This window comes from Stylophora pistillata, chromosome 4, assembly GCF_964205215.1.
Source record: "Stylophora pistillata chromosome 4, jaStyPist1.2, whole genome shotgun sequence".
NCBI classification, from domain to species: Eukaryota; Metazoa; Cnidaria; class Anthozoa; order Scleractinia; family Pocilloporidae; genus Stylophora; species Stylophora pistillata.
The window spans coordinates 13,983,119-14,002,526 of NC_142522.1; the positions used below are offsets into that span (position 1 = coordinate 13,983,119).

The 19,408-nt window shown below is 37.9% G+C and overlaps 2 protein-coding genes across 2 annotated transcripts; one reads left to right on the plus strand and one right to left on the minus strand.

Annotated features, from left to right (window-relative positions):
* Window positions 1–1,393: 1,393 nt before the first annotated feature.
* Window positions 1,394–3,501, plus strand: LOC111345079 (caspase-3). The gene is made up of 3 exons (XM_022952335.2): window positions 1,394–1,622; window positions 1,985–2,302; window positions 2,829–3,501. The coding sequence occupies exons 1-3, from the start codon at window positions 1,550–1,552 to the stop codon at window positions 3,404–3,406; spliced, it is 969 nt and encodes a 322-aa protein (XP_022808070.2). The 5' UTR covers window positions 1,394–1,549; the 3' UTR covers window positions 3,407–3,501.
* A 2,057-nt stretch (window positions 3,502–5,558) lies between these two features.
* LOC111345074 (guanine nucleotide-binding protein-like 1) lies at window positions 5,559–19,392 on the minus strand. Its single transcript, XM_022952332.2, has 17 exons — window positions 19,205–19,392; window positions 18,870–19,041; window positions 18,195–18,282; window positions 17,421–17,466; window positions 16,483–16,634; window positions 15,459–15,530; window positions 13,808–13,885; window positions 11,549–11,681; window positions 11,317–11,409; window positions 10,804–10,902; window positions 9,887–9,952; window positions 9,664–9,716; window positions 8,970–9,095; window positions 8,288–8,474; window positions 7,893–7,955; window positions 7,339–7,416; window positions 5,559–6,668 (listed from the first exon to the last, which is right to left on the minus strand). Exons 1-17 carry the CDS (start codon window positions 19,287–19,289, stop codon window positions 6,430–6,432), a joined length of 1,830 nt encoding a protein of 609 aa, XP_022808067.2. The 5' UTR covers window positions 19,290–19,392; the 3' UTR covers window positions 5,559–6,429.
* Between the last annotated feature and the right edge of the window lie 16 nt (window positions 19,393–19,408).

Sequence of the window (19,408 nt, forward strand, 5' to 3'; positions counted from 1 at the left end):
TGGTCTTAATGGTAGTTGCTTTGATAGCTCCCAATGTGTGGTTAATAATTATTTAAGGTAGAGTATTAATTTATAATAGTTCGGAGCTTTTTACGATTGAACTATTAAACCAATTGGAAATATTGCATTTGTTTAATCTTCTGCAATGGTTCCGGCTGGAAAAGCGTGGCGGCCCAATGGTCATGGCGCCCTAGACATCCTACAGGTGTGTAAATGGGTGGAGGCGAATTTAAAACGGGGAGAAACCATGTGATGGATTAGCATCCCACCTTGGGGGAAGGGAGAGTACGAATATTTCGTCGCTTAGGCTGCATGGGCTACTGGCCTGACGCAGACTTTTTTTTTAATTCTAATACGTGTATCTCCATGAACAGTGCCGGTAGGTGTTTTCTTTTTGGGACCCTCAGAGAAAAATTTCGTATTAAATTATTTAATTAAGTTGGGAATTTACCATTAATTTTTAATCATCAATATTCTTATTTATTTCTTAATTTACTTTTATCTTTTTAAAATGTATTATTTTTCGGTCATTCCGGGAATTCCGGGTATTCCGAGTATTCCGGTTCCGGTTCCGGTTCCGGTTCCCAATTTTGGCATTCGATACTTTAATTTCCAAACTACCAGTAAATACAATCAAAACCGTGTTCACTGATACGAGGTAAGCCGCGCACTTTCAGTACAGGTTGATCACTTTAAAAAGCTGACGTTTCGAGCGTTGACCCTTTGTCAGAGCGAACTATTTTAAAATAGTTATTCACGGATGGAAGACTTAACAGCGCCTCAAATAGTATTTATGGGACTCAAATATTACGTATATCGTTACATTCTTGGTACCATCAAATATGGCGTTGAACAGATTTGTCATCGTTACATGACAGTAATAATCGTGTTTCCTAATACAGAATAAATATTCTAATTTTGCATCTTTATTCATTATTATTTCATTTTATCGGACTCGGGTGGTCTTGCAATTTTATCGTTTTCTAGTAGGCGAATTACCACCCTCAAAATTTGATGAATTTTTTTTTAAACTCGTAGGTGGTTATTCTATGAAAAAAGAAATTCGAAGTATGTGAAAGGGCTAGAAAAAAGACGGTGCGACTTAATACTCATTCAAGTTGAAACCGAAATTCCCTCAAGCGAAGTGAGCCATGTGTATTTGTTAAAAATAACACAGAATCAAACACTATCGACTCGCCAAATAACAGTAAAATACGTCTGAGGTTATCATAATCCCGTTCAAGATACGAATTTTTAGACAAAAAAAATGCAATTTTGTGAGAAAAACTGAAGGATTACAAATGAAAGCTATGATGGCTATTCACTATACCATATAGTTATTTTCAGATTCTACGGCAGCAACTACGTAAATTGTTTAACAAAATAATTTTGATCAACAGTAGATAGCCCAAAAAGGAAGAATGCGTTTGGATTACCGGTTGGCAAAAACTTCCGTCTTTGGATTTACGTAAGAAGCGTCGCTTCTTAAGGATGAAACTTCACCGACGCTTGATAGTCAGTATTCGTTGGTGAATGAAACTACAGAACAATGGGCAACTATCTAGTCAACTATTCGGGTATCGGTGTGAGCGAAGAGCTCCAGGAGGAAATCGCCAGTTGTGGTAAGTTTTAAGTTCCAATCCAGATTCATGATGGAACGGTCCTTGATTTTTAGTCCTAAGATCGGATGGGTTTTTGCACCTATCCGTGCAAGAAGTATATTAGATCACACTCAAACTAATCAAAATAAACATTCGAGCGACGTGTCTAGTCTCAACGAATGAATACACACAAAGTTACTTTGCTCCACGACTGGAGGAGTTCTTGACCTAAATTTCAGAAACGTACGTTGTTCTCATCTTCAATCATCACCGGCCTTCTAGTTTCAAGGCACCTTGGAGAGGCTATTTATGATTAAAGCAAAACTTCACATTCTTCGTAAATAATGAAACAGATCTTAACGTGTTTGTTTTTGTGTATACAGGCGTTTATGACGCATCTGAGTCAAGCTATGTAACAACAGTCCCTCAAATGGCACCTACGAGTCGAAAGTTTCCTCGTGTAAGGGACCAGCTGCCAGACGATCAAGCCTACGAAGGATTGCGAAATCCTTATGTGTTAGTGATAAATAACGTAAACTTTATAAAAGACCCGGTACCAAGGAATGGAGCTGAACGCGATCTTGAAAACGTGGAAACGTTTTTTAGGGAAGCTGGTTTCACATCTGTGAGAAAGGATTACGATCTGCCAAAACACAAGATGGTGGATATTCTTGACGAAACTCGAAAAAGAAGTGAATTAGGTAAGTGGCCTCACACCGATTTCTTACCTGCTACCTAGCCTTCGTTTGCTTTTGTCACGCAACATGTTCTCTTCCAGGCAGGGAGAAAGTGTTGCGTGACGAAAGGAAATTAACTGTACGAGGTTAACTGTCCGATGTTTTAATTAAAGCGCATGCCCTCTATCAAAAGTAGGGGACATGATTTCGAATGCAATATGGAGTTAATAAGTGCGAGTAACTTTTTCAAAGAGAAACAAAAGTGCACGATCCCGTAAGGCGAGTGCAATTTGTAGTATTTGAAAATTTTACAAGCGTTTATTTCACCAAATTACACGATAAATCATGTTTTATCTTGTTCATAATAATCACAGAGAGTCAAAACAAATGAAATTTTAACAGCATGCAGGTGCTATTTGTAATTTTAACACCTTGCGTTCGTGTCTCATGAAGAATACACTCGCTTTCAGCCAATCAGAAGCGCATAGTTTTTCATTCACATTATAACAGCTGTTAGAAATTTAATTCCTATTCAATCACCTTATTGCAGGTAAACATGACGGTCTCATATGCATCATCATGAGTCACGGCGATGAGAAAGGAATCAGGTGCAGCAACGGTGAAACTATTGCAGTTGATGAGATAACCTCCAAATTTCGTGGCAGCAATGAATCGTGTCCACAGCTCGCAGGAAAACCCAAACTATTCTTCATTCAAGCATGCAGAGGCGAAGTTGATGACAAAGGGTACCCTGTAACCTGTGGGCTAGACGACGACGATGTGTTTGCCGATAGCGCTCATTGTGAGGGAAGGTCTCTAACACTGCCTTCTGATGCAGATTTTTTGATTAGCTATTCTACTACCCCGGGTTACAAGTCTTACAGAAGGTTCACAATGTCAGCGGCGTGTGCACCACCCAGTGAAAGTCTTGGCTCCTGGTTCATCTCCACATTAATGAGAGTTCTGCGGGAGAATTCACACGCGGACGACCTAATGACAATGCTGACTAAAGTGAATCAAGAAATGATCAGAAAAGCGACAGGTAATGGTAACAAGCAGATTCCAAGTCATGTCTCCATGCTCACAAGAAAGGTCTTTTTCGCCAGTTTCTTTAATAGGAACTTTTAACTAAACCACGAACTACCAACATCTCAATTTAAAACTTTGCGATTGGCTGTAACAAATTTTGTTGTCAATTAAATAAAGGTCATTATTGGCTGTAATTGTTGTCTATTCGATGAAAACGGATTGCGAACCTGGGGGGAAATTGGTTGGAAAATTCTGTTTGTGTCACCGCAAAACTTACCTGATACCCCTATAAGTCTGTATTATTCTTACGAGTCCTTTTGCTCAAACACGACCCATGAAGCGGCATCGTCACCGTGTATTCGTGGTTGTTTGTGAAAATCCCAAATTTGTTTTGTCAATCACTGCAATTTTCACCTCTAAGACTAGGTTTACACTAGAGGAAATTGTTCCGGCTTCGTGATGAATCCGAAACGTTTTAGTACCGGATTGATTCTGCCGTTTACATGAAAGTGGACGAATCCGAAATAAAAACTTCCCGGTTTGGTCGTGTCTCCGGAGATTTTGAATCCGGAATTTAAAGTGGGAACTTTGAATCCGGAAAGTTTTGTCGTGTAACCGCTTTTTTTCTCGAATCCGGATATTATTTCCGCCTTCAATCTTTTGAGTTTGCGGTGAAACCAAAATGGATCTGGTGCTAACATTGCTGGCGGTCTCCGGTTGCCTAACTAGTTGTTGCAGGTTCAGGCGATAAATTTTATCATGTGTACCGCAGTATTTCTGAAGAAACGCAAATTATTATTGCAAGGAAGTTTAACGTCAGCCACACTTAATCGCCGACGACGTAGACTGCTTGGCATCTGTCCAACTCAAATTTGCCTCAGTGGCATCTGGATCTACTCTAGCCTTTTTTGGGGGAGGCATTTTCACTTCGTCGATAGAACGACGAAATAACACTTGGCTTGGTAACCATTCCATTTCGAATGTTCCCGGAGCTGTCGTTGTGTGTAAACGGTCAGGAATCTGAATATCCTTTCAGTGTAAACGCCTACGAATCCGAATACTCCAAAATTGATGAATCCGGAAACATTTACGAATCCGGAAAACTCTCCTCTAGCATAAACCTAGTCTAATTGAGCGCTCACCTCTATTAAAAGCGCTCACCTTTAGGTGAGTCGCAACGGCCTGTTTGTATTGTCTACTTTATTGAACCACGTACGTAAAACTAAGAACAGTCAAGTGAATTGTAATGCATGTTGCTCTCACGAAATCAATGTTGGCAGTATTTTTGAGTGAGTGTTTGCACATTGAGTGGTCAATGATGGCATAAATTGGCGTTTTTCATTTTTATTTTTTTCATGACCACTCTTCTGTAAAGCCTGTTTAAAACTCTTTAAGGTCGCCAATTTACAATTTCAACCTAGCTAATAAAACCAAATTATTTTAAGATAGCTTTTGTAATTAGTCGCTCCATTAGTGTTGAATGCCGATTAGTCAAATCCGAACCAGAGTCAAAATATATTTTTGATCTTTTTTTTATTGGTACATAGTTAACTTTTACGCATATTTACTGTACATTGCAAAAAATTCATCTGTGGACGCACACACAGGAGTAAATTGTAACCTAAGACCAATTATGAAACTAATAATCATCTCTTGTAAATTAGTAGATCATGTTATCAACGACGTTTAAAAATTGAACTATGGCGCTGCAATGTAAAGATTTCATTTTCAAGGGAAAAGCTGATTTCATTTTTGTTAGCTTTCAAATGAATCAAAACGGACAATTTTCAATCCTATTAAATTTTTAATTTCTTGCTACCCTTGATTAATTTACACCACTCCCTTAACAATGGCTGAAAATCAATGCGCTACTAATGTAAGTCGAGCAGATGCAGAACCGAACTCATTCCCTATCTCGTCACACACGCTTTCCCTCACTCAAACCCGATGACTTTGTGATGTTACATTTCGGATAAGAACAATAAACCGTAGGCCCCTGGATCTCTTCTTCCCTGGTTTAGTAAGGACGTTTAAGAACCCACCTGCTTTTCACAAAGAGTAGGGAACATATCTCCCGGTGTTGTAGTCTGGCCTTGTTTCAAAAAGTTCTAAAATTGGGGACACCCGCATAATTTCTTGCAGTCTCGCAAAGTTCCCCGCAAAGTGTTGTAGCGCATATTAAAAGAGGTAACCGTATGGAGACTGCGCTCTATAAATACATCATTACCATTATATGATCATTACAATAACATTAGACATTCCTAATCTTTATTCCAGTCCAAATGCGGCTGAAAAAAAAAAGATACTGAGCGAGAGCTTTGGTGTTTTTAACGCAAATGCAACACAACCTGGCGAGAATTTTTACCCGCTACAGATAACCAATGTAAATGTTTTAAATGATTCCGACAGTTATCCCACAAACCAGTGTTCATATACGGTAATGAGTTTTCCGTGTTACATTTTAGTGAAATTTTTTTCAGTTTAGAGAATTATAAGGCCTAGTTTATACGTCGCGCTACAGTCGAATTTAATTCCATTAAATTCGTCGTTCCGTTGACGTAAATCGTGGCGTGGTTTTATACGTCGAAATATATACGATCGAATTCAATTCTCTTCCCAAATGCAGTGCCTCTGGTCGGAGGTGTCATTTTGAAATAAATTGAAATACATTAAGAAAATGTATGCATTTCATTCGACGCGACGCTAGTGCGACGTTAAAGCTGAAGACGCGTTATCGATATTTTATCCGTCTTACCAAGACGGATAAAACGTCAAGGACGAATTTAATTTACCAGACGAATTTAATTCGTTTTAGACGTCGCGCTATCGCCGAATTTAATTGCTTGTGGGACCTTGAATTAAATTCGTCTGAATTAAATTCGACTGTAGCGCGACGTATAAACTAGGCCTTAGACATCCGTTGTGTCTGTTTCCCAGTGTTTGATATGTTTCTCTTTCATCTCCATACTTTTGACAGCGGCTTCAAGCAACGAAAAAGCCAAAAGTGGCTTCATGAATTGAGTGTGATGTGCTTCACTGCAAATCATCTCACGTCACTCCTCGAGTGCGCATTCAATTTACACTTCGTAATAACGGTGGCACGATTTCCTTCGTTTAACCCTTCACTCGTCTGACAGAAGTGCAAACGGGTTAGAGGACGTGATCTCACTTTCCTCCCCCTCCTGTTCGTCATCTCCATCACTACTTGGTCTCTCATCTCCCTTGCCCCTTCCAGGAGGGGCGAGCAGATGCGATGACAGTTCGTCCACTTCGTTTTCTTGAAGTCGCAGCCGTTTGCTCTCTGAGTGTCTTTCTTGTAGAAGAGTAATCTCTCTTGTTTCAAGATGTTGCTGCCATTCACCTGTTGAGCCATGGCAAAAAAAGAGGAAGATTCAAGATAAAGGTACAACACCAAAAGCAATAGGGACAACTTAGGCTATTTTTCCGCCCTTCATACAGTAAATAAGTTCTCACAGTGCTTGGACACAGCTTACTCGCCTTAACTGCTAAATTCAAGTTTTCCCGCGCACGGAATCATGTAACTCGCCTTAGCTGCTGAGCCTTTCCGTGCCTGCATAAATTTACACAAAATATCTCTGTAACAGTTTCCCACTGAAGGTCAAAAGTAACCCGCGTTTAAATTGGTTTCGCCTTTCTACACACCTAAGTTGGTCTATGAAGCTTACTTCACACTTTCAGCCAATCAGAGGCAAAACCTGATGAAGCATGACGTGGTCACGCACGTTTTTTTCGCAGTTTCCGTTTTTGTTCTGACTGGCCCCCTGCGACATCTTTGTTACTAGTTTGACTACACCCCGGTTAAATTCGTCCGTCATTTCCCACATCTGTCGCAAGAGTTATGTTAAAGAGTGCTAGCGCCAGGTTTACAAGCTCGTTTTCTACTTTCACCTTAAATTTCATCTACTCTATAAAGCCAACCGCCTTCACTGGTAAACTGTAACCAGCTATTGCTTATCAATGTCATATCATTGCCACGGAACTCATTGGAGAAACTATTTCGATTTACTTACCTTTTCTATTAATGAAGCCTGGTGGATAAACACACATCACAATCTTGCCATCTACAGCCAGTCTTAAGAGACTGTTTGCTAGGAAATAAAGTACAGAAAATAATCCAGACGGTGCAAAGTTAAGAATTACAGTGGATCTTTTTTTATGAAACTAACCGCAGACTTTTTAAGAGTATTACTAAAACTACAACCTGACGTCGGGGAAAGGCGAGAGTTTATAAGCGAATCAGAATTTTCAACTTTATGATCACCACAGAGGATTTTGAGCCGCCAGGAAGAGAAAGCAACTTCTCCTCGAGCGCTTTGCTGTCAACCATTTATTTTAACAGTTTAAACTAAACGTTTGACTAAAAATCTGTGAGGAGCTGCAGGGTAAAGAATTCTTAACTTTTAGCTTCCGTCGGCTACACAAAGCCACTAAGATGCTTCAGAAATTCTTGGCAAGCTCTGTTTGTCCGATTTTCTCTCTAAAACAAGGCGCCTACATGCAAAAAAATCTAGTTACAAATGTTCATCCCGAATCTTTTCTCCGTGATGTTAGCAACGCAAAATACCTGCTCGATACACATCGGGGCGGCCTGCTTTTGCTGTTAGAAAACCTCTTTTATGGGCCCAGGCTGAAAGAATCACCAAACAAAGTGCACCGTTAGAGAATTAGAGTCACCTTCAGAAATGTTATTAATCCTTAAACCTTTAAGAGTGACCAGCATCTAATTTCTCCTTACAATATCAACCCTGAATCACACATTAAGGCCATGAGAATAGAGAAAAAGATCACCAATCAAAGTACCTCTTAATTGTTAAGTAAATTCTCCTTGTTAGCACCTTAGGAAATGTATAGAGAACAGTATGGAGAATATGCATACTGATGTAAGGGTGTACAGGGTTAAACGGTAAAACTCTGTGAGCCGAGCAGAAGCAGGTTAGATCTTGAGAGTGTTCATCTCACCGTCACAGACGTCCCATGCTGACCAAGGATGGCTTTCCTCTTTCGTCCCTCCTTCTCCGTCAGAGTCATCTCTAGTTGCGGGGTGGACCAGCTGCAGCAGATCAACCAGGGGTACCCTGGCAGCTAAATAACCTACAGAGGTGTACGGCTCTTGAACTTGTGAGATGGGATACATTCCTGACAAGATCTAAGGGCAAGAAAATACGGCACACGGTAACAGCATTAAAACAAGGAGGATTACAGACGGCTAAGGCATGACTGTCGAACATGATGTCCTTGTTTGTTCCTTTGATCTTGAAATGGCTGCACAAGAACTAGAGAGAGTTGTCTCGTCAACATCAGTTAATTGTTGAATTAAAAGACCCTATCATGGTCAAAACACTTACTTTTTCCAAACAAAAAAACATAACAGTGTGAAGTACGAACGAGCCTTGGTTCAAATAAAATGGAGTCGACAACCCAATCAAAACTTGTTTTCATTTATGAAATTTAACGTATTAAGCTGTACAGAATTGTTTCCCTATCCTTTCAAAACCACGCAGAGGTAATCATGATAATATTCGCAACTTAATTGAAGAAAATTTGCCATAAGCTACCAATGAGAGCGCTTTTTAGATTCATTTGGGGCAAGAAACGCACGACCAAAGTTACCACAACATAGGAAAGCTACAGCTGAGCGTACCTGAAGCTGTTTACCGACGACAGAAGGAAACACCAATCCAGGACAGTCACAGAGTCTGACGTTAGGCGTTAGAAATATAGTCTGAAAGTGTTTGGTGTGGCCAGGCGTGCGAGAGGTACTCACAACCTGTTGGGAAAAAGATGTAAAATGGCATTCAAAAGTGTTCAGAGGACGTGGGTTCCACAACGTGAACTCTTTAACTCCAAGAAGTGATTAACATGTCACTTCTCCCATAATATCCATGCAATACACCGTAAACAAGTAATGGGAATACTCAAACTCATCAGGTAGAACTTGTTACCTTGGTCTAACACCAAATTCTCGTAACTTGTTTACAAGAAAATGTGTATCAGCTGGAGGGGAGAATTGACAGTCAGTTCTTGGGAGTTTAAGGGTTCCGCACCAAGACTCTTACAGGGGTCAGTTTTAATAACGCAAGGACAAACCCAAAAAAGAGACCCTGCAGGCTAAATAGACAGTGGTGAGCATTCTTAAAGGCAGCGGTAGAACAACGATGACCGGCTTTTAATGAAATAGATAATTTGGTTTTATCAACTGAGTTGATAAATAAATATAAATTGACCACCATAAAGAGCTGACGTTTCGAGAATTAGCTCTTCGTCAGAGCGGATAGCGAAATCGCACTCGTCAAAAAATGGCTCAAAAGTAATGTTTACAGAAATTAGCTACAAACCTTGTGTCCGATTAGACCATTTAGAAGGGAGGATTTTCCGACATTTGGATGACCTGAAATAAGATCAAATAAGATTTCAATGAACGCGTTATTAGAGCAATTTAACTCGAACACGATAGCTCTGTATTTGTTTCAAGCAACTTTGGGCAACGCACGTGCCAGGCGCGGCCAATGCAATGAACATTTCTTTGGTAAGTACTTTCCGCAACACGACTTCACCTACCTATGAGACCCAACGTTAGGATATCTTCGTTATGCTCGACGTCTTCAAAACTACTACCTTCCTCTTCTGTCGAGACGAAAAAAGGAATTTATCCACTTACTACACTAAAATTTGTTCCTCTGTCCGAAATTGTGCGTAATATTGTGATTAGTCGTTTGTTACCCTTTGCGTGATTTTCGCTATGTTTGATCATAAATAATGTGACTTGAGAAACTGTCAAATGACACACCCAAAACCAATGATTGACAGTGATAAAAGATGTAGCAGAACACGTGAGCGGAGCGGAGACTTTCAACAGTGATAGCGAGGGGAGTTGTTGTTGATTTCGTTGTTAGCGTTCAGTTATTGATAATAAACGAGAAGAAATTGAGATTTATGTGAGTGTGTTGGTTCAGTCTTGGAGGCAATTCCCAACACCTCGCCTCGCACTAGAATAGTAAAGGTTAGAAAAAGCACTCAAGCACTCTTAAATTTTGTGTCTTCCAAAACAGGACGCTCTCTGAAGTATCATGTCCCCTTGATGGAGACGTATAACGCGCAAGAGTATTATCCATAGCTTAACTAATTTTCAGAGACATGTGGGATTGCTCGTGGTCTTAAGACTTTGCTGCTAGATATCGATTTATCCGTTGAAGAGTGTTATCCGCCCTTTGAAAAATTGGGCCCTGAAGTATAAATGGAGATAGGCGGGCTGTTACGTTTAATGGGAACTTAATTAAGAAAAGGGGCAAACAGCGCAGACCGTCATCACGGTAAAATAAACTACTCTCTGCTAGCTGCTAAATGCTAAGGAAACAGGTATAAGCTCAGACGGTGTGCCGTATTCGTTCTTTGGTGATCATTCCACAGTACCATTGTGAATTGAATGACTTTTCAATTTTCACTGAATGAACGGTTTTGGAGCAGAGCAAGCGTACCTTCAGACTCCTCAGAGCTACCGTAGTCGTCATAAATAATGCCTTCCTCTTCTCCTTTTTCTTGTTCACTGAGTTTTCTGGCCCAGCTGCTAAGGTCAACTAAATCAATGGTGATAGATCAAATAATTAAAAGGAAAAAGACCATGAGATGTAGCTCACATTTATATATATTTTTGGAAACTTTCTCAAAGCTTTGTTTCCATCCATTGTCATTCAGTTTTTCACTGCTGATTATAGTAACACGAGTGTTAATTTTTTCCTTTTAGATTTCCTTTCGCACTGTTGTACACCATCCTGTTTTCATTTCAGTTGCACCCGCTTATTGCCAACATATCAAAAACATATTTCAAACTTGCTTGACTATGATTTTTTTAACATTTTGTCAATTTGTTTGTCTTGAAACAATGCTGATTTAGACTCAGAATTTCAGGTCAACAGTTTAACAACTTTGGAAAGTGTTACCACACTTGTGCAAAAACTGACTTACAGTTAACTTAATCATGTCAAACCTACTTTTAACTCCACGCAAGTTTTCACAAGCCTCTAGGAGAGCCCTTGGTCCAACAGGAAAGAAACATCTTTTACGACGACGGCGCTTGGATAAAACTGGAGTTGAAAACAATCCAATATGTAACTAAAAATCAATGGAAGTTAAAATCAAGGTGAACTTTGCTTCTTGAGCTAATGGAATATTTGATAATTTTAATTATATAACTTATGCTTTTACAAAGTTAAATACTTGTACCTTTGCTTGGGTCTTTATTACGTTCATTCTCATCTTTAGGAAATGATGTAAAGCATACAACCCTGAGATGTTCAAACTTGGATGTGAAGTAATGCTTCCAAGCTGTTACTACTTCTGGAGGAACAAGATCTATCTGCAGCAAAAAAAAAAAAACAGCAATATATCACTATGAACTGTAGTTTAATAAACATTCCACAAATTCCTTGTGAAAACTCCATGAACATCATTTCATTGCCCATGACTACTGCAAAATAAAAGTTCATTGGGTTATTTAAAGCCCTCAATTTTTCTATGAATTAGGGGCATTTTTTTTTCATGACCTATGAATTTCTTTGAAGGCTACTTTCATGACAAATTAATTCAGTTTCCCCTGAAAGTTACCAGAATAAATTTTATGACTTGTGACTTTCTTTATATTCTACTTTCATGACCCATTAGTTTCCCCAGAAAGTTTGGTGCCCCATGAACTGCAGTCAAATGGCATTATTTTCATAGGCTAACAACGCATTCGCTTCGGGAGAACAAAATTAATGGGCCATGAACATTCACTGAAATCCATACACGGGTACAATGATGTTGTGGCCCATAAATTTCCTGATAAAAGTAGTATTGATGAGTTCACCATGATCACTAATTTATCAATGAGATGACTTTTGTAACCCGTGGAACTGACTTGGTGTACAGCACCAGATAATTGTCATATGAAAATATCACTAAAAAACTATCCAAGTGGCCTGTGTTAAAGTAAAAAGTACAAGAAATCTTAAAATACTGACTAATTTAGCCTGTGACATAACTTTTTATAAATTAATTACTATTACCAAGATTAATAATCATTACAATCTCCTCAAATGTGATTATTGCCTGCTATATTTTTCACTAATTAGTGAATAATTTTATATTTTCCATAATTTCGTACAAATTTGTGTCACATCAAATTCAGTTATGATGTACAATTAAAATAGTTTTAATTTACAGAGATATTTTTAATGTACAGCCCTAATTGTTCAAATAAGAGTAAAAGGGTGTGAAGATATATAGGAGCAAAAGGAAAATCAGTGACATCAAAATAGAGCTAACAATTGTTAACAGCTTAATCTTATGGGGAAAATTGCTTACCAACTTTTTTTGATTTAAGAAAGTAAGAACTGGATCATGACAATTTTGGAATCCAAAAATAACATTATGTACAACTGGTGAAACAAAATAAATTATTAGAGAATCCACACTTCTGTTCATGTCTTTTGTGCGTGTGTGCCTGTACCACAGTAGCAAAACATTTCACAGAAATTTTAGTTCTTTGATGTAAGATCAAAGTGATAGTGTATGTATCACAGCTATGGCATATTGCAAGTATATATACATATAGATAGATGTATACACAGCTATACAATGTAGTATAGTCTTGGGTACCAATTAAGTGAAGACTTTTTCATTCCAAATTCATAGGATTTCCAAGGAATTTTCAAGGTGCTTGCATGTTCCTAACAACCCCATGAAAACTAATTGGCAGTTAACTTTCACGTGCCATGAAAGTAACATGGAGAGGCCATGAAAATTCATGGTAAATTTTCATGGTCAATGAATTTTTCACATATTCACAGGATATTCATGGGTCATGATTTACTGCAACCCATTAAAAACTCTTAGAATAGAGAATTTTAAAACCATACTTTTTTTTCTTTGACATGAAATTCATGGGTTTTTCAGTACCTTTGAAAAGGCCATGAAATGCCCATGAAAATGGGCTAGGTCACCCTACAAAATATTTCCTGGGTTGTGAATATTACAATTTTCACAGGTTTTTCATGGGATTTTTGTCTTGGCACTAAGACCTTGAAATGCCATTGATTTAACCATGAAAATCCTGTGAAAAATCTGTCAATTTACCATGAATAGTTTCAATTTGAAAATATAGCCTTAAATTATCACGCAGTTTTTTAGAAGATGGCACCTACAACTATTTTACGATACAATAATTTATGAGAAGATCTAGTGAGGACAGTAATACATTCTCATCTACGCCAGGGAGGTTATTAGGCAGGTGTGTTTATCCTAGGTTCATGAGCAGGGTCCAAAACAGAGTAAACTGACCAGATGAAAGCCTAAGCCAGAATTTTGCAAGCTTAGACAGTGAGATTAAGTGAAAGTCCAAGGACATAAATTAAGCAGGCTTGAATCCGAAAGATCTCTGTTGTATAGCCTTGTTGTTATTTATGGAGAATACATTACATTGATAATGCATAAGATGTTACATACCTTATTTAAAACCAGCACAAGATCTTTCTTTAAGTCTTGCACAACATGATCGTAGACAGTTGGAGGGAAATGAAGTACCTTAAAATATATTAAAATAGGATTGTAAAAATGTTCATGGGTATTGTTTTGGGATTGGGAATTACTTCATATACCAAATCAGTGGTGGAAATTAAGGAACCCTAAAAACTCTTAGTTGGGAGGACACATACATGCAGATGTTATCATTGGTTTGGCCTAGTTCTCCTACTGACCTTTGAACTCCCAGAGGTGATTATCATGTAACTTCTCTCTATAATATCCCTACATTATCCAGCAAACAAATAAGGAGAATACTCAAACTTATCAGGTAGAAGTTGACAGCTTGATGTGACACCAAATTCTCCTTACTAATTTACAAGGAAATGCCCAGCAGGTAGAAGGGAGAATTAAAATTCAGATCTTGGGAGTTAAGGGGTTAAACAAACCACCAAAAAGACAATCAATTATAGTTGATTGATTAGTTTATCTCACATTGGTCCATTAGGCTGTTGGTGAAATTAATCAACCTAATTGACCGACGGGAGATATTAAATCCAACATTCCAAACCACTTTCCTTTAACTCATAGACAAAAAAGGTTTCTTTGTAAGATTGTTTAAACCTTTAAACACTTAGAGCAACTAGTATCTAACTTCTTGTTACAATATCACCCCCCCCCCTCCCTGAATCAAGCATGGAGGTCATGAGAACAAAGGGAACAGTCACTTGAAGAGATATAGTGACTGTTTGTGGACCCTGGGTTAAGAAGTTCAGAATAGAGACCAAGGGTCGGTTTCTTGAAAGTTTTGGTAACTCAGTGGCCTGTCAAGCTGTTCTGTTTTCATTCAAGATAGGGATTTCAAAAGCTCTGAAAATGATACAATAAATCTATCAGCTAAAAAAAAAAAAAACAAAACAAAAAGGACTGGTTTGGGTGCCAGAACCTGCTTTCCTATCCCTTTAAATTTTGATTTTAAAACATGGCTTCAGGCCCATTACCAGGACTTTTGAGAAATGGGCCTGGCAGGCCAGGTCACTGTGTTGTGTTATTGGGCAAAACACTTTACTCTCACAGTGCCTCTCTCCACCCAGGGGTATAAAGCGGTACCCCCACAAATTGACTCACAGAAGCCTGACAAAATGATGCCATAGACTGGTAGTCATCGAAAAAGGGTGAGATCATATATGAACCATTAACAACTTTCAGAAGTCCCTTTACAGGATGATAACCTAACCAAGAACACAGCACAATGTCCCAGGCCAGTCGAATGGTCTGGGTTCGAGACTGGCCTGGGACATTGTGCTGTGTTCTTGGGCAAGACACTTGACTATCACAGTGCCTCTCTCCACCAAGGTGTTTAAATGGGTAACAGTGAATTTGATGCGGGAGGGGTAACTCTGTGATGGACTAGCATCCCATCCATGGAGGACTAGAAATAGTTATGGGCCAGCACAATGGGCCACTTTGCTTGTAAACAGACTTTACATTACCCCACTGAATATTAGGGTAAAGGTCCTCTGAACTTTTCAGGGAAAATGCATCAGTAAAATGTATCCCCTCAGTTTATGATCCTTATCAATAAAAGCTGCAAAATTAAAGACGGAAACTCAGCATTATCTAACAATTAACTTACTGGATGTCGAATATCTGATATAAGAACAACAATATCAGCAACTTCTAATACTCGCCACAGCTGTCTCCATGTCTGCGATAGAAACATTTAAAAAAGCTATTCTAGTCAATTATAAAATTTACATTATTTTATTTTAACATTAAAATCCCTTCCAATAACAACAAAAAATAACAAATTTCATTCAACACATATTCAACTGTGTGCACTTTAAATTTTTACCAAAATGGGTCCACCAAATAAGATGAAAGGCTGACAAATATTTTTAAAGTGCTACCTATAATCATCTGTAAAAATGAACGATAAAACCTGACGTTTCAGAGTAGTCATGACTCCATTATCAAGGAAAATATAAAAGATCATGCATACTGCAACATATAAAGTGTTTTTGGCACAAAGAATTAACATAAGAGGGTGCGAAGGTCATAAAAATATTATAAAAATACTTTCGCACGAATGGAGTCTGATTGCACATTGAGATTTGGCTTTTAAAAGCTCTTATGAAAAGCATTTCGTACACTGAGCAGTCAAATTTGTTTCTGCATTTCTTAAGCACTTCAAAACGCTTTAGCAGGCCCTGGGGCATTGTTCCGTGCATGTTCTTATAGTGTTTGGCAATGGCAGAGGATTGTTGTTTATGTCCTTGTACTCAATTATGTAAATGTCCGCGTGTGTAACCTACATAACCCACATCACACAGCTAGGTCACATTGAAAATTGTTAAAGCCAAATCTCAACATGCAATCATGCAGACTCCATTCATGCAAAAGTATTTTTATAATATTTTTATGATCTTCACACCCTCTTAAGTTAATGCTTTGCACCAAAAATGCCAAGTATATGTTGCAATATGCATGATCTTTTATATTTTCCTTAATAATGGAGTCATGACTACTCCGAAGCATCAGATTTTATCGTTCATTTTTACAGTTTTATGTCTAAAGAAATCTCTTTTGATATGGATTTTAATACCTAATCATCAATTCTGATTTGAGAAATTGTACAGTGACAAGGTATAGATCATTACCTCCAAGTTTCGCTCAAAGTAACTGAGCTCAGAGAGCTTGTATTCGTCATAAATCTTGTCCAAGAATTTTTCAAACATCTCTTGCTCTGTTCGTTCTACTTGTTCCTTACTCATGGTATATCTCCAAGGAGGACGTTTAGGCATGTCCAGGACTACAGAATCAAAAGCAACAACAAAACTTACTCTTCCTAATTTCCTAGTTAGAAAAGGTAAAGTCTGTACTTGAACCTATCAGCCTACCCAGCCCGCATTTCCCAGTTTTCGAGTGACAAGAAGTGGCTAGGACTTATTACTATTCCTCGCCTCGATGGCCTCGGCCAGTCCATCACAAGGTTACCCCTCCCCCCCCAGCATTGCATCTGGCCTCCCTGACAATTTTCTGGTACCCATTTATACTCATTGGTGCATAGAGAGAGAGAGGTGCTTTGAACACAAAACATTGACCCAACCATGTCTCAGATTCAGACCTCTCAACTTGAAGTCCATTGTACTGACAATTTCAACTCTGCATCTAGATCTCCCACTTCCTCATTAGTGAGCTACATGAAATTCAAGTCAATGGCTATAGTCTCCTTTGCACTTCTCAAAAATTTCAACCATATTTCAAACAACATCTAAAATATTACACATTCAATTATTAGTTAAGGTTAGTTTGTATATTCTGACAACATAATATTATTATTCAGATTTGATTCCACACAAAAAGTTACAGATACTCTGACTCCCAATACAATGTCCTACAGACAAGTGATGAGAGTTAAGACAAATATCAATTTAACAATTATTAGCTGATCCAGCAAAAATTCTCCAAACCAACACCAAAGAAATTGTGCATCAGACAGTATGGAGAACTACTCACGAGATCTTTGGATTAAAAGATTAATTATTAAGCTATTATTCCTAGAGTTGCAACATACTATTTATCTATTAATTTATACCTGATCCAGGATTGTAGGTAGTTTCAAGGCTCACTTCAAGACTTTCCTATAGTTTAGACAATTATATTATTAAACTCATTTAACTATTTAACTCTCAGGAGCAATTAACAGATAATTTCTCCTTATAAAATCCATACATTATCCAGCGAACAGGTAATTAAAATACTTAAAATTATCAGGTTGAAGTCGTTTTCTTGATCTAACACCAAATTCTCATAACTAACATACAAGGAAATGTACAGCAACTGGAGGGGAGAATTAACAGCCAGATTTTGGGAGTTAAAGGGCTAGATGAACCACTTAAAAAAAAAAAACAAAAAAACAATCAACAGTTGATTAACTAGTTTATCTAACATTGGTCCATTAGGATGTTAATGAAATTAATCAAACTAATTGACCAATAGAGCAGTACAAAATATATGAACTTCATATATTTCATTCTCTCATTTATCACTTTCACGGGTCTATTACGAATCAACTTAACGGCCTGCTCTCAGTTGGCTTGTTAGCTCAATTGGTAGAGCGCTGCACTAGTATCGCAGAGGTCAGTGGTTCGAATCCCGTACAGGCCTGATTTTTTTCAGGTCTGATTTTCGCTATTGCTTAAATAGCGCTATCTACTGCGAGGATCGTGCATATGTATCTAATACCGCAGTACAAAATATATGAACTTCATATATTTCATTGTATCTCATACTGATCTTAATTCTACCATTTTATCCTTTATAACAGATATCTTATGGGTATGAGTGGAAAAAAGAGAATTTTATATACCTCTGTGACATATTTTAGTGGTTCTTGTGCAGCCTTTTTCCTGGCTTCGATTTCAGCTTTAGATTCACGATCAAACTGCAAGCGATATCTAGAGAAAATCATAATTATAAATTATTCAATAAAATTATGGTCAATTCAAGGTAGAATTATGTTTTTAGCCGCAAAGAGTAACACATTAATTTTTATAAAATCTAACAAAAAAAATATGGTGGTTGTTTCTCATTCCAGAATGCTGCAGAAATTTGAAAATACCCTTGATTCATTTACATTTAAGTGTAACTAAATTTACTTCCATTGATAGTTTGAGAACTTAGTAGCTATGGCCTGTCTGAAGGTATTCAAGCAGTAGATTGCACTATCTTTAGATTTGCTGATGTGGTAAAAACCTGCATGGGATGTTGGGAGAACAACAAAAAATTGTAAAATGCAATTTACTGTACTGTTAGTATTATTCATTAGAAAAATTAAGACCTTTAATGGTTCACGGTTCCTTAAAGGAAATGATTCCTCCTCTCTATCAAGCATATACGTATAAGGGTTTCATTCTTTTATTTAGGGAAGAATTGAATTGATTACTTTGTAAAGAAATTACTTTGGGGGACGTATTTATATATCTTTCTCAGTGCACAACTAAAAGCTCAGATGAGCGTACAATATTCCAAAGATAACCTGTACCTGTTTGGATCGTGTTTTCTGTTTTTTCCCTGCCCGTGTGTGAAGGGCTGATAATGTAATTTATCGACATCTGCTCTCCTATCATCTAAAGATTTGTCGAGCCCTCCCATCTCAGACTCTTCATCGCCTTCTGTATCGGCTGAATTCCCGTTTGACGACTTGCTTCCTTCATCTGCAGAGACAAATTCGTCTGATCAATGAAAAAAAGTCTTTTGCGCCAACGACGTAACACAATTTAGAAACAGATATTCATGTTGCTAATGATGGTAAGATTGTTTTGAAGAAAGTCCTCTATCGCAAATGAATTAAGTAAGTTCAGAGTAAATTCAATATACCTAGATTTTTCAAGCGAGTTTTTTCGCGTTTTTCCTGAAGTTGTTTCTTTTTTTGTTTGTTGCTAAAGGGTTTTTTGCGCGGCATTTCCAGCTCGTTTCTTAATCATAACAATAGCATGGAGAGTTGCATTTAAATTTATATTAATACAGACATCAACGTAATGACAACCACTGACCTTGACATACAAATACTCTCGAAGCTTG